Here is a 14,118-nt window from a genome sequence, read left to right as displayed (position 1 = left end):
AGCCAATTCAATCTGTACCTCCACCAAACGGTTACAGTCGGGAAGAAATGCTAAGTACCTGCTTGGGGTGGGCGATATGGACAATATTTTCTGGTGTTGTGATAACAATGAAAGTCACAATCACAATAAATATCACATAAAGAAGTGTGATTTGTACACAGTAGCTACATTTAATCATATTTTCAAATGTATTGATATGTAATGATACTCTCATTGAACACAGTGGAGAAAGTCCTAAAACGACAAAATGGAGTTTGGTTTTTGTTAAGGCTGCACAGTGGCGCAATTGGTAGCACTGTTGCCTTGCAGCAAGAAGGTCCTGGGTTCGATTCCCGGCCGGGGTCTTTCTGCATGGAGTTTGCATGTTCTCCCTGTGCATGCGTGGGTTCTCTCCGGGTACTCCGGCTTCCTCCCACAGTCCAAAAACATGACTGTCAGGTCAATTGGTTTCTCTAAATTCTCCCTAGGTGTGAGTGTGTGTGTGCATGGTTGTTTGTCCTGTATGTCTCTGTGTTGCCCTGCGACAGACTGGCGACCTGTCCAGGGTGTACCCCGCCTCTCGCCCGGAACGTAGCTGGAGATGGGCACCAGCAACCCTCCCGACCCCATTAGGGACAAGGGTGAACAGAAAATGGATGGATGGATGGATGGATGGATGGATGGAATTCATTGTAACAACAATGAATCAAAATTCATATAATTTCTCATGATAAATAATGCGATAAATGCCCACCCCTAGTAACTAATGAACAAATGAGTTTTTCTGCAAACCAGTGGGGGTGTTAATAGCTGAACAAAGGACAAGAAATTTTTCTCATGTATTTTCTTCTAACAGAGGGGCACGTGGCATTATGCAGCTATTCAATAGTCAGCCAATATGCACCAACTTTTACAGGGAGATGATTTTTTTCAGTCTGGTTTTTGTTTTATCTAGGATCATATTGTTCATATCTGTATTCTATAGATCTGGTAGTGGAGAGGTTTGTGGTGGCTCATTTATTGATTCACAGACTTCCAATAATGACAAAAGATTACTCGATACAGATCATCACATCGGAACTACTTTTTCTACGGTCTGATGCCAGTCAGAACTTTTTGCTCATTAATCAACCCAGATTACCTTCGTCTGTAATCATTCATGGTGTTGACCCATGCCTGCTAATATTTTATAGTCATTTAATATTTTAGTCATTTGCAAATATTGGCCTTATATGAAATAGAAAAGGGCAGAACAAAGCAGCATGCTACCAGCATGGCAACTAGTTTAACCCTCCTGCAGTCTAAGAAACGGGGTCAAATGGACTCCACAAGGTTTCTACCCTGTGCGTAGTCCGGTGAGGTTGCTCTGGCCCAGCGTGCGCCATTACCAGGTTTTTTTTGGTTGATGTGGGATTTTAGGAACTGACGGTCTTTCCCGCTGTTGAAATCTGCCGCGCTCCTCCTGAGCGTCGCGCTAAAAGACCACTGTTCTTTATCTGACCCAATGAGCCCACCATGTTGGGACCCTCTGGGATCATGAGAACCATCTCCAAGGTGAAGAGGAAACCATGCAAACCTGTTGGAGAGCTCAAAGAAACACTGATTTAAAAGCGTCCGTGTGATGCGGGCTTCACGGTGAGGCTGTGCAGGACTCAGGAACATGTGGTGAAGGCACAGGTCTGAATTGCATCATCCAAACAGTTGAATGTGTGTGCTTGCTGCTTTAGGCTGGTCGTGGTGGCGGCTGCTTCCCAGCAGAGTCGTCACATCGTCAAGTTAGCTAAAGGCTTCCTGAGCCTGCGCCGTGTCAGAACCGGACCGCTCCAGAGATCGATCAGTTCAGGGCATCTTGGCAGCTTTGGTGAAACCATTAGACAGGCATTTTGTTTTGGCAGTCAGCCTCAGAGTGTTGGGTGTTCTCTCATTAGAATGGCTTCTGATTTAATACATACAGAGTTCTCAATTAAACTAGCCTAAAACATGATGAGAAAATGCTGCTTCAAAGCTGTCAGAGAAGTGATGGTTTCACACACACACACACACCCACACACACACACATATATACAGTATATGTATATATATGTTGCTTCATTTGGTCATGTTTATGAAAGCTTCGGTTAGTTTTCACAGTTTAATACTCGGTTGTCACCATTTTGTTTAATTTTCACCTGACTGCTTAAGCAGGAGATAAGTCATACAAATGTTTCAATGCTAATCATAATCCCTTGAATGTTTTACATTACTCTCTATTTCCAATGATTCTGCTTCTGATCCACTCAACCTCTGAGTGCTTTAAAATGTGACCCGTAGTGCTGCTGAGTCAGGTACCGAATGTCAAAATGGCGACAAGGTGAAACAACCGGCAGTGAGGCAGATTTCTGTTTAATGGTGATTATGAATCATGTTCTGAAAATGGGTTAGCATTAAAAGTTAGCGTTGCTCTGCCTAAAGACAGCTTCCAACAGGGATGTCCAGACCTTGTGTGGCCCACAACCACAGTTCAAGAATGGAACAAACATGGCCAATCAGAAACAATCACCCTGAGAGGGCAAAACAAATCACCAACAAAACCACAGCTATCGCTAACGAGGCCGTCAGAGTCACATGAAACTGGCTGTATTCAGTTCCCTGTAGGGGTTGTTGAAACCGACTGTCCTAATCAGTTCCCAACAACGTCTGGTCACATTTCAAGGTCTGAGTTTCTGTGAAACGGCCTGAAGAGACGAAATCAAGGCTGTGCTGAACCTTAGACCACATCCTCTGTTCCAGTTTGGTTTCACTAAGATGGATTCTTTCATTCCTCCCTTCAAATGAGCGTCTCAGTATCGGCAAACGCCCCACATGCAAGGCAATGTGTCTCATTCTTAATAGTGTGGGCGGGGCCCACAAAATGGCCGTTCTTTTGACACCCCTGACTTAAGAAAATAATCCTAAAATGGAATAAAAAATGTGTTAGAATATCAACAGTCCGTACGCTAAAGCAAGCAAGACTATGGAGAGCTTAACAGTGAAAGGTGGCTTAGCGACATGTTTGTGACAGAAAACCGTTTTGAACTCGATCACACATTTATAAAGGATGAGCAATAATTAGGAAGACACCAATATGCAAATCTGGACCAATACAAATACCCGATATTAATACTACTGTTATGTCTGATAGCAAATACATCTAGGTAAATATTGGAAAACATGACCACATCGCTGACTTCACCACTGCTTCCCCACAATCCTTTGCTGCATCTCTCTGTCACATGACCATAAAAATGTTTCCTGACCAACCTTGACCCTTCCCCTCCAGAAACAAACAGCAACAAGTTGGAAATAAATATTGGTTGTTAATATCAGCCCGTTTATTGGACCAATACCGATATATCAAAAATTACCGATACCGGTTGATACCGATGTTGGTGCTGATGTATCGTGCAACCCAATAATACATAAATAAAATGACCAAATGTTTTGGGCTGGACAATAATGTGGTTACAGAACCTGGCCCAACCTGGGAACTCTGGAAAACAGAAATGGGCATTGGAATCAAAATGCCTGACCAGAAATCCCTCTGATTATTTTAGAGTTCCTCTCTTTATTTACGGTCTTGATGCTAGCCCAGGGCAGCTGTGTGGTCATTCAGTGCTTTCAGTTTAAGCCAGCCTCTTCTGACAGCTTTGAAGCATAGAAACCATTGAAGTTTCGTTGTGTAATGGTGTCGATCAAACCATTACAGCCCATCACTCTGTCCTAATGAGTGGACTCTTCAGGAATACCTGTGGTCAGTCCGTTCCTTTGGTAAGCCTGGTGAAGATGTGGATCTGGGATCTGAGATCATCTCTGCTGCTGCTGACCGTTAAACAGAAAAAAGGTTTCAGCAGCTGAAACACATTAAAGTGAAGGGAATTCTTCAAATCTTCTCTCTCTACACTCAAAGTTACAACAGAATACTCAATAACATTGGCAACATGTCATTTGGCATTTTTTTCTCTAAGTAAAAAAACAAACCAATAATACAAAATATTCAACAGTAACTACAAGATCTCCTTTTGGCAATATAGAAAGGCTTTGAACAGTCCTGGACAGGTGAACATTTTGGTTTATATACAGAGATGTGTTGGTGTGTGTGGGGTGTGTGTGTGTGTGTGTATGTGGCAGCAACTCCCTTTTTCAATCCAAACATAATCACATTGGTAACATGACAAAGGAAACGCCTACGTGGAGAAATGATTGTGTGAGAAATAAAAACAGAAACGGTAACAAACAGGCGTGGTGTCCGAGTCGGAGTGGACGTCAGAACGGACCCTGTGGATTGTGTGTCCAATCCCTGCTGTGGCGTCCCGCTCGCCCTCCGCGCTCAGTTCATGAACTGAGTGTATCCCTCCGCTCCCGTGACGATCACGTCCATCCAGATCCTCATGGCCTCCGCCGATGGCGCCACCACGTAGTAGAGGCGGTCGTGCGTCTTCACGCAGAAGGTCAGCGATGGGTTGGGGCTCTGAGGGTTTTGGAGGGGCGGCAGACAAGACAGAACCAGACTCAGTAGAAGTTCTCCATCAAGTTTTCACCCATCAGCCGCTCTGCTGGGACTGGCCCTGCCTCTTAGCTGAGGCTGAACCAATAATCAATCTCCTCAGATTCTAAATCTCGTTTTTTAAAAATTCAGATGCTTCAGCGAGTCCGAGCTGTAAGCGTTTGGAGAATCTTTACAGCTTGGAGTTGTTGTTTTTCCCTCTAAATAATAAATCAGAAAACTAAGGTGAAGGGTGAAACTAGAAACTCTACAGCTTGCCTCAGCCTCAAACAGAAAGTTCTGCTCTGCTGTGTTTGTTTCCTCTCAGAGCGCTCACCCAAATGACTTCCAGAAGAGATGCTCACTCCCAGCTAACCGACCAAGTAATAGAGCTGAAACAGTTGGACAAGCAGTGTTTTCCAATGATCGTCTGGATTTTGTTGTGATGGTCCCTGGTGGTCAGCACTAGAGATGCACCAGGAAATTGGCCAGTAACCAGAATAGAGCAATTTTTCTTTGTTTGATTGGCCCTGACAGCTAACCAGCTAGCCTAAATGTTAAAAATCAGATTTTTGTCTCCAATCGGTGAAAGTATGAAGAAGGCCTGCACAAAGTTCTGCTCAATGTATCTTCAATCAGAAACCAAAGAAAAATCCTCTAAAATATTGTAATTTCCCGTGATTCAAAATGAACGTAGACTGTGGAAACTGGCAATAAAAATCAAATCCTGAGCAATATTTAAAGATAAATATCACTTTGCTCATTCTTCATGACAACCAGAGCAAATGTGTGTAACAAAGTTAACATCTGCAACTGTTCTCAGCCTCTGAAAGCAGTGTGTGTCTGGGCAGAGAGCAGCTCACATGAAGGTCTGCCTCTTGGTAAAGTGACAAGGAGAATCAAAGTTGCAGGGCTGATCAGAGCCGTGCAGTAAGTCAGAGTGTGCTGCGCAGCGACAGGCCATCAAACACACACAGATGAGGAGGCAGCAGCTCAGCTTTGTCCAGAAGTAAAAAATAAAGATGAATGTCAGAAACAGAGACGACTGCATGTAGGGCTCTGTGAAAAGGAACACAAAGGATGAACCCAGGTTCTCTCCCTTCATGTCTCAGTGACTGATGGTGACCAGATCTCGTCTCTTCATGCTTCAAGGTAAGTGTGTTTGCTTCCATTGATCCACCCAGCAGGAAAATGTTTTGGTCTCCTGACTATATTGTTTCCAAATTGAAGGAAGAAATTGCTGCTGGATGTTTGACTCCACTCTTTTATTTACAGCGTTTTTCTTGGGCAGAACTGGAAGGAAGGTCCCCCTCCGAGAGGAAAATCAAACCCCAACATGAATTTAAACTGAGGATGTTTTACTGTCGGCACTAACAGCCGTCAGCTCCAGTCCTACCCTGTCTATCCTACCACTTCCTGGTTTTGTTCCTCGTAGTTTTGTGGCTAGTTGCTCCCAGTACAAACTCTGCACTGGTGGTATGATGGCTCTGTAGCATCCTCCTCCTCAGCAGGAGACAGGCGCCTTCTTGACACTCTTGGGCATCCTGACTATTCTTCACTGCAGCTGAACCTCATACATTAAAGTTTTCTGTGTTGGAGATTACCTTCCAGCTGCAGGAACAGACACACACACTTCACCTTTAAACACAAGGGAGGGAGGTTCTGCTTTAGGGATCAGTCTGTCAGGCAGACAGAGAGCTCAGCAGGACTCTGGTGGTAATGATAGTGAACATCGATGCTAAACTAAAAAAGAACGGTGGGGACATTTCTGTTAATCTGCCAATTAGCAATCGGATTCCCCTTAATATATTTTTCTGGATAAATTCTAAAGCGCCAAGTTGACTGATTTGTAAAACTTTCAGTTAAATAAAGTTTGACATCTGTGTTTACGTTTTGCTTTATTAAAAGTATTAAGAATATTTAAATGGCTAGTATTAAGAGTTTTCCAGTGTCATATTATACCCCAATTCAGTAAGTATGTTACCTTTAGTTGTAAAAAAGCTGTATACATGAACAGTGAGTAAAATTAAAATCTTGTGAGTAATTTAACACATTGAAATTGGGCCTCTGTCGCTTTAAGAAGCTGGTACTCTGTCTGAGAATCCACTGTCACCACGTCATCACAACAATATTGCTTCATGTTGCCGTTGACAACCGTTCTTTAGCGAACAAACGAACGGTTCATAACCTAAACATAGGTTAGTAGAACCTGTTTAGAATTAGGGCTTTATCTGCCTATGTGTCCTTCCCTCCCTGACAGTCTGTGATTGTAAATCTTAATTGCTCACCTGGCTAAATAATGTTTAAATAAACAAATTTAGGGTGAGCACAGCTAACTTTGTAGTTAGTGGTGTCCACCACTGCTCACAACGTTCTCGACAATAAATGAATATACACCTAATTGCTCTGCTCAAACCACATAAACTGTCAGCATCAAAGAAAGCTGGAAAACATGTGAAGGTTTGTGTTAAAACTGTAGTTGTTTTCCAGACACTTGATTCATTCTGCTGGGATCCACAGAGGGAGCAGGAAGGATTAGCAAGTCTCTGGCTTCAAACCGACAGGCGTCACCGTCTGTACTTCCTGAGGATTTCAGGCTTCAGGGCTCGCAGCACATTTAACACCCCCCACCACCCATCCAGTTCAACTAACAGTTTGTCCACAGTGGGCTCAGGGAGGGGAGGGGAGACGGCTGAACGGGACAAACATGAACACGGGACTCGAAGAAAGCAGGGAGCAGAAGGAGAACGGGTGAAAGGACAGAGTGGTACCTTAGTGGCACTGCGGAGGTGATCATAGTAGACCTCTTCTATAGCCTGGAAGTAGATCACACCCTTCAGCTTGGTCTCATGTTTGTCTGCAGAGAGAGAGAGAGAGAGGAGAAGAAAAAAATCAGCTCTGGTCAGAACCTGATCCGTTCTGACACCGTCTCAGCTGGAGGAGCCGACTCACACCTCACGCATGTCACCCAGAATCTTCCGAGCAGATCCGCACGATGTGCTCATCAGCGCAGGAGCCCGACTTTGATCATGACCAATTTGAGCTTTGTGATGATGGATGGGAAAAGACAAGCACAGCAATATTTTTTTCTCTCCTTTCTGTTTTTTAAAGCAAGTGGAGCTTTTCATTGTGTTTTCAGACTTGCCTGCATTCTTACGCTACTCTGGTACATGATTGCAGTTTGTTTCATCAGCCACTGCAGAACTGCAGTAAGGAACCGGTGGGGAACTCAACAGCCCTCTCTACCTCCAGGCGAAAAAACACTCCAGCAGCCAACTTAAAGAGCAGTAGGTAGAGGCGGGCGCAGTGCCTTCATTTCTAGGAACAACAGCCTGCTTTTAACACGCAGCCATTATCTGCTAATGACCTCTTTAGCATTCAAACAGCCGCGCATTTGCATCTCATTTGACTCCGTCTAAATAAGCCAAACCGTGGCTGTGTTTGAGGCTGATTAGCGGGAATTAGCGGCGCTGCTGACTCCTGTTACTCCGTGTTCAAGGTCAGGAGTCGGGGGCCGCGGTTCTGCATCCCAATCAGCTCGCTCAAAGAGCGCGACGCTGCGGCGGGCCGGGACGTGTTTCAGCTCCTGCCAAAGTAATCTCGGTACGCCTCCTCGCCCTGGCTCCCTTTCAACAAGGTAAAACTGTAAGCAGCTTTGAGCGGAACCTTGTGAGGACTTCAAAGGGCCCGACAGCGAGCGGGTGTCCCACAGCTCCAGGAACCGCGGCGAATTACACAACATGTCACCCCGCTGGACGCATGTTCCGACTGTCGCTGGGCCGCGGCTTCTGCCGCCCTCCATGTTCTACTCCAGCATTTACATACGGAGGCTGATGCAATCCAAAACTAACACCCGAGTTCCCCCCCAAACAGAATCCTGCATGAGGAGCAGTTGACGCTCCGCAGACCAGATTAGCCATGGATGGAGCAACGAACATGTTTGAGTCAAGTTGACAAGTGAGTTTAGTTTCCAATAGAAAATTGGTCCATTTCCTTAAATTTGGGGGATCATGCGATACTTACATGAAATATTACCCGCTGATTGTGTTTAGCTGCAGGTGCATTTTTTACTACAAGTCACAAGAATTCACTGAAGGATTGCTGTGTTGTTGAATTTTAGGCTAAAATGTCTATTTTCTTATGCAAAAATAGGAATTGAATCGTTCAATTTAATTGAATTGAATTTCAGTGGCAAATTCAAGGTACATCAGTAGAACAAATTGTGAAAAGTGAGAGCTCAGACAACAGAATCATTTGATTATTTCATTATAAAATGACCTCAAATGATTAAATGAACAATTTGCCATTTAAAAAAAAACTGAATTATTCAATTAATTGAATAATCAATTAACCATAAGCATAATCAATTGCTAAAATAAACATTAGTTGCAGCTCTAAACTAAAGTGCATCTTTATTTTGCAAAACAAACTATAACAAAGTGGAATAAGAGTACAATACCAACAAAAGGAACTAAGTCACAAAATACAACTGTTTTCACCCTCAGTCCCACTCCAAAGAAAAAGGAGAAACTTTAGCAAACATTAAATGAATCTAGAATCTGGGTTCAGATATTGGACAGTGCTGTCTCACAAGAAGCCCACAGAACCAGACTTAATAAACGGGTTCTTTTCTCATTTTCATGGAGGTTCAGAAAGTTTAGCTTCATTCATCTCTGGATTTCATCCAGCATTCAACGGTAGTGCGAATGGATTCCTGCTTCCTAAACCCAACTTATTTCAGGCCAGGACTCCTGGGTCTTACCAACGTAGTAGGAGAAGGTCCTCTTGAGGCGGTCGAACACAAACCAGCGCTTCTTCCAGGACTTGATCTTGCCTCCCATCTTCACCAGGTAGCCCTTGCACATCTTCTCTGTGAGGATGACGTGGTAGCACGTCTCCACACTGTGGCCCGACGACTCCACATGCGAGCGCAGGTCAAACTCCTCCCTCCTGATGGGCAGGTAGCGGGTCATCGGTCGAGCCTGGACAGACGGAAAAGGAAGATTCGACTTCTGTCCTGAAGAACCTGATATGTTCAAAGATGACGTACTCAAAACCTTGGTGACGCTTTATTTGAAGATCTGTGCTTAAGACTGACATGGGACTGTCATAAACATGACATAACACCTGTCATAAACATGAATGAGTCTTAATGAATGTCTATGACTGTTGTTATGAAGTGTCATTCAGTAAATGACACTTTCAATGCAAAGTTGACACTTTAATGGATTTTCAATACAAGTTTTAGAACTTTTCATTAAAAGGGTCATTATTGTCCAAATAATGCAGTTTATACTTAACTGACTTTCAATGCAGCTTTGTATTAATAGTGTCATTATTTACCAAATGACACTTCATGACAACAGTCATAAACACTCATGTACACCCCTCCATGTTTATAACAGGCGTTATGTCATGTCAGTCTTCAAATAAAGTGTTACCAAAACGTCTCATACTAGTTTCCAGTGTTATTTGTTACTTTACATCTGATACCTCTACATGAAACCCAACTACCTTCTAAAGTAATCCAACAACCTCTAGCAGAGTAAGTGGGACTGTCACACTGACCTGAGAAAAGTTCTTGGACCTCATCTTGACCTCCTTCTCCACAAGCTGCTGTCTGTGGAAAGTTTCATCCTGGAGTCTTTTCTCCGCCTCCTCCCTCCTCCTCCTCTCCTCCTCCAACATCTGACGGCGAGCCAGGCTCTCTCGTTCCTGGGGGGGAAAAGTGCTTTCATTAAATATTTTTTTGATCTTTGGGATCAGCTTTGCAGAGCACACAATATTCTCTCTCTCTCTCTCTTTTCTTTTTTTTTTCGTCAGCACAGCACTCATATATTTATGGACATGCTCCGCTGCTGGGAGCTACACATAGACTGAGTGCTGACCTCTGAGCAGAACTACCACAGCAGTGCAGCTGAACCAGTCAGCGGCATCGGCTGGCTTACAGTAGTTACATGCTGGACACATGTTCTTTTGACATACCAGGGTAACAGAGAAGTAAAAAAAAAAGAAATAAAAATGGAAGACACCTGCAAACAAATCTGATTTTCACAAAGGTTTCAAACTAAAATGTGTTGCAATCAAACCACCTAACACTTTTCCACACCTTCACTACAGGGTGAACCTCTGCAGCTCACCCAGAGCAACCGTGGTCCAAGAGCTATGCGACCCTTCAAAATAATAATCACTTGAATTCTGGGTGGAACATATTTATAGATGAAGACGGTTTTTCATCTTAAATGCAAAATGTTTATATTTTTGCACAGTTTTGTATTCATTGCTGATTAATTGTTTCAGCCCTACAATAAATGTAAAACACTCTAAGGTGTTCAATTAGTGTCAGGTGAGGTGAACTTGGATTTTTATTGCTCCACTGACCTCCTTCAGCAGAGAACAGCGGTTGTGAGCCAAAGACCTGAGCTGCAGTCACAGTCTTTATGTTTTTATGTTTCCATATTCCTGCTCAGTTATGGATGAGTTTGCTACACAGGCTGAGGCTCATCCGTCACTGAGGACGGATCCGGGATGGATCAAGTCGGACCCTTACCCGCGATTCGATCAGTCTGGCTTTCTCCAGCTGCGCCTCCTTCAGCATCTTCTCCATCTCCTCGATCTTCAGCACGTCCACTCCTCCAACGCTGCTGGCAGACACAGCACAGTGATGACTACCTCCCCTCCTGTGGAAACACCTCAATCCATGCAGATCAGAAGAAATCTTTAAAAACAAAGGAATTACAGCGATAAATATGATTGTTTCGTCAGCAGGGAGGTATTGATGAGCAGGCCGGTCATTAATCAGGGAGCTCCAGAGGTGCTGCTCCACCTCCACCAGCCCTCCATCCACTCAGTGTGGTTCAAAGCTGGCTGTCTGGTTGTGGTTTTGGGCTGTGTGTTGGTGTGTGTCTGCGAGTGTTAACGTCTCGTTTTATTGGTTCAAACGTTTGCAACCTGCGGTTCTGGAGCCGCATGCAGCTCTTCTGTCAGCCTGCAGGGATGTGTGTAACTTTAACCAACAAAAACAACAGATAAATATTGCATAGAAACGCCTCAGGAAAGACTAGTTGTAGCAATCGGTCTTTCATTTACACCCCCATCACCGGTCTGCATGTCTGCCAACTTCCATCCAGATCAGCTGCCACCTCCTGGGTGTTCGTCCATTTCTGTCACCATGTGGAGTTTGATGCACTGTGTGAACGGAATTTCAACCACGCAGTCACCTGAACTCGCCCAGATGTGTTAATCCATTATGATTATTGGATAATTGTGACAAGCTTTCACTAGTGTTCCCAACTTGTGTTGAAGGGCTCATCCAATTAGAAAGTACGCATTTCACTTAGCCAGTTTCTCTTGGATCATGAAAACCCTTCTAGATTTTGAAGAACTGATGGAAAAATATAGAAGAAGCCAATCTCTACAGAAACAAAATCTTTAAAGCTCCAGTATGTAACTTTTATAAATATGTTTTTTACATATTTGTTAAATTGTCACCATGTCATGACAGGATAATATGAAAAAGTACATCTCCTCCTCCTACCTGTATTTGTACGACCGTCTGCAGAAATACACTACTGTCAATGAGAAACAACCATTCAGCCAGGAAGAGGATCATAGCGCTGTCAATCAATCACGTGTACACGCTGCTCAATATGCCAATGGCAGAAAAACAACTTATTGTTCCAGGAGATCTGTTCATCTGCTGTCATCGGTGGCTATGCTACCAGCCTGAGCATTCATGGCAGGGAGCAAGGGGAAGAGTGTGAGCAGCGCATACACCAGGGTGATTAGGACACTCTGGTTGGTTGTTTCTGACTGGTAGCAGCGTATTTCTACAGATGACTGTCGGATCACAGGAAGAGGCAGAGGAACTCCAGTTTTTCACAGATCATCTGCCTGATACCAAACTGTCCCAACATAGTGTCAGTTTCAACAAATATGTAACAAACATGTTTCTTGTAAAAGTTACATACTGCAGCTTAGGTGAACAAAGGAAAGAAATAAAAAAAAGACAAAAGATCATAAGAAAGAACAAAAACAAAAGGAACAAAAAAAACAAAGAAAGTTTAAACCTTCCTATATCCACAGCAGCAACATTATTGTGTTCATAATATACAAATATTTGTAGGTATTAAGTAAAATTTTGTTGTGTCAGGGATATATTTCAATATTGAATAAAATATAACTGTAATAGTGCAAAATAACTTATAAAACTTATTAAAAAAACTATACCTGGAGATAAAACAGAAATAAATCTTAGATGGACTTTTTAAATCAAACTTCAAATTGATTTTCTTTTTATATTCAGGCATGTAAAGATCCTTCCTGCCATGAAAAGTGTGCCTCAGCGTGTGTGTTGCTGTCGTACCCACCCGGACATGTTGTCGGGTGAGCAGGCTGAGTTGTTGCCCGTGGAAACGCTGGTGTCCATGCTGTCCGAGCTCTCCAGGCTCAGGGTGTCGTAGGGCTGCTCTCCGGCCGATGGAGGCTGGTGGTGCAGGATGGAGTGGTGCATCAGGGATGGGGGGCCTGATGAGTTGTGGCTCAGAGTGGGACTGTTGGCCATGAGGGGGGAGTAAGAGGCCGGGAGGTGAGGCTGGGAGCCGTGCAGCGCCTCCCACTGGCACTGGGCCTCGGCGGCAGCTCTCTGCTTGAGCTCGGCCAGACGGCGGCGCTGTTCCTCGATCACCTGCTGACCTGACAGGAAGAGGAAGAGAGAAAAGGAGGAGTGAATTTTAGAGGGAGAACAGGCCAACAAGCTGATCTGGTCTGAACGCATCCGCTGGATCTCAACCAGCAGGTCTGAGCCACGGTGGCAAAACCTGCTGCTGCGCAAGTTACTCAGCAGTGTGTTGCTAGGTAACCAGAGAGTAAGTAAATTACACACCTTGGTTAACTGGTTAGAGGTTGATCTGCTAATGCCTTTCCTCCACCTGCATCTCCCAGAATATTGTGTGGTTCTGGATAGCAGTTCAATGAATATTCTATATACTGAATATTGAATATTCTTAAAGTTGTATTGTCTATTGATATTGATCACCTGTCTATCCCAATATATATTGCTATTGATTTAGCACACATCCAGCTATGTACTCAGTCCCAAACCAACCGAGCTCCTCTGAAATTATCTCTCAACATGCAGTATTCTCCGGCAGAAAGAACCATCAGAGAAAACTGATGGGAGGTTCCATGTTGCAAAGAAAAGATAATACAATTTTTTTGTTGTTACTATTTGGTGGGTGAACATTGAAAGAGACCATAGAGAGGGGAGGAAAAAGGAAGGTTGGGGTCTGAAATGAGCAGTCAGGTTTTGTGGACGTTGCCTCTGATGGACCAGTCAACATAGCCAAGAAGTCAGGCTGCCGGGTTTTTATCATCACAAAGCCACATGCAGAGTCTGGGCTTTGTTACGCTGAAGCCTGCAGGCTGGATGCTGATTGGCTGCCTGGTTGTTATTGTAGCTTTGTCTGCTTTTCCATTCAGCCTCATTAATGAGGCAGAGTCTGACAGAGCCCTCGTTTACAGAAGCAGTAACAGATTCATAGAGAAGCTGTACTCTAACGCAACTACTGTCTTTTATTCAGATTTATGTGACAAACACAAAATAGTGCACAATTGTGAAGTGGAAGTAAAATTGTGCT

At 43.8% G+C, this 14,118-nt stretch overlaps 1 protein-coding gene across 10 annotated transcripts in view; it reads right to left on the bottom strand.

The window, feature by feature from the left end:
• Window positions 1–590: 590 nt before the first annotated feature.
• Window positions 591–14,118, bottom strand: part of phldb1 (pleckstrin homology like domain family B member 1) — a 100,525-nt gene continuing 86,997 nt past the window's right edge. For 7 of the 10 annotated variants that reach the window (XM_023351754.1, XM_023351753.1, XM_023351750.1 and 4 more), the window contains 6 exons: window positions 12,850–13,174; window positions 11,031–11,124; window positions 10,049–10,195; window positions 9,243–9,462; window positions 7,252–7,337; window positions 591–4,465 (listed from right to left, as the gene is read on the bottom strand). In XM_023351754.1, coding sequence (XP_023207522.1) covers window positions 4,325–4,465; window positions 7,252–7,337; window positions 9,243–9,462; window positions 10,049–10,195; window positions 11,031–11,124; window positions 12,850–13,174 — 1,013 coding nt within the window. In that variant the 3' untranslated portion in view covers window positions 591–4,324. The remainder of the gene's footprint in view (window positions 4,466–7,251; window positions 7,338–9,242; window positions 9,463–10,048; window positions 10,196–11,030; window positions 11,125–12,849; window positions 13,175–14,118) is intronic. The other 3 variants (XM_023351751.1, XM_023351759.1, XM_023351760.1) reach the window with 1 other exon arrangement.

This window comes from Xiphophorus maculatus, chromosome 18 (assembly GCF_002775205.1).
Source record: "Xiphophorus maculatus strain JP 163 A chromosome 18, X_maculatus-5.0-male, whole genome shotgun sequence".
NCBI lineage: Eukaryota > Metazoa > Chordata > Actinopteri > Cyprinodontiformes > Poeciliidae > Xiphophorus > Xiphophorus maculatus.
This window is presented reverse-complemented; position numbering and strand designations above follow the sequence as displayed.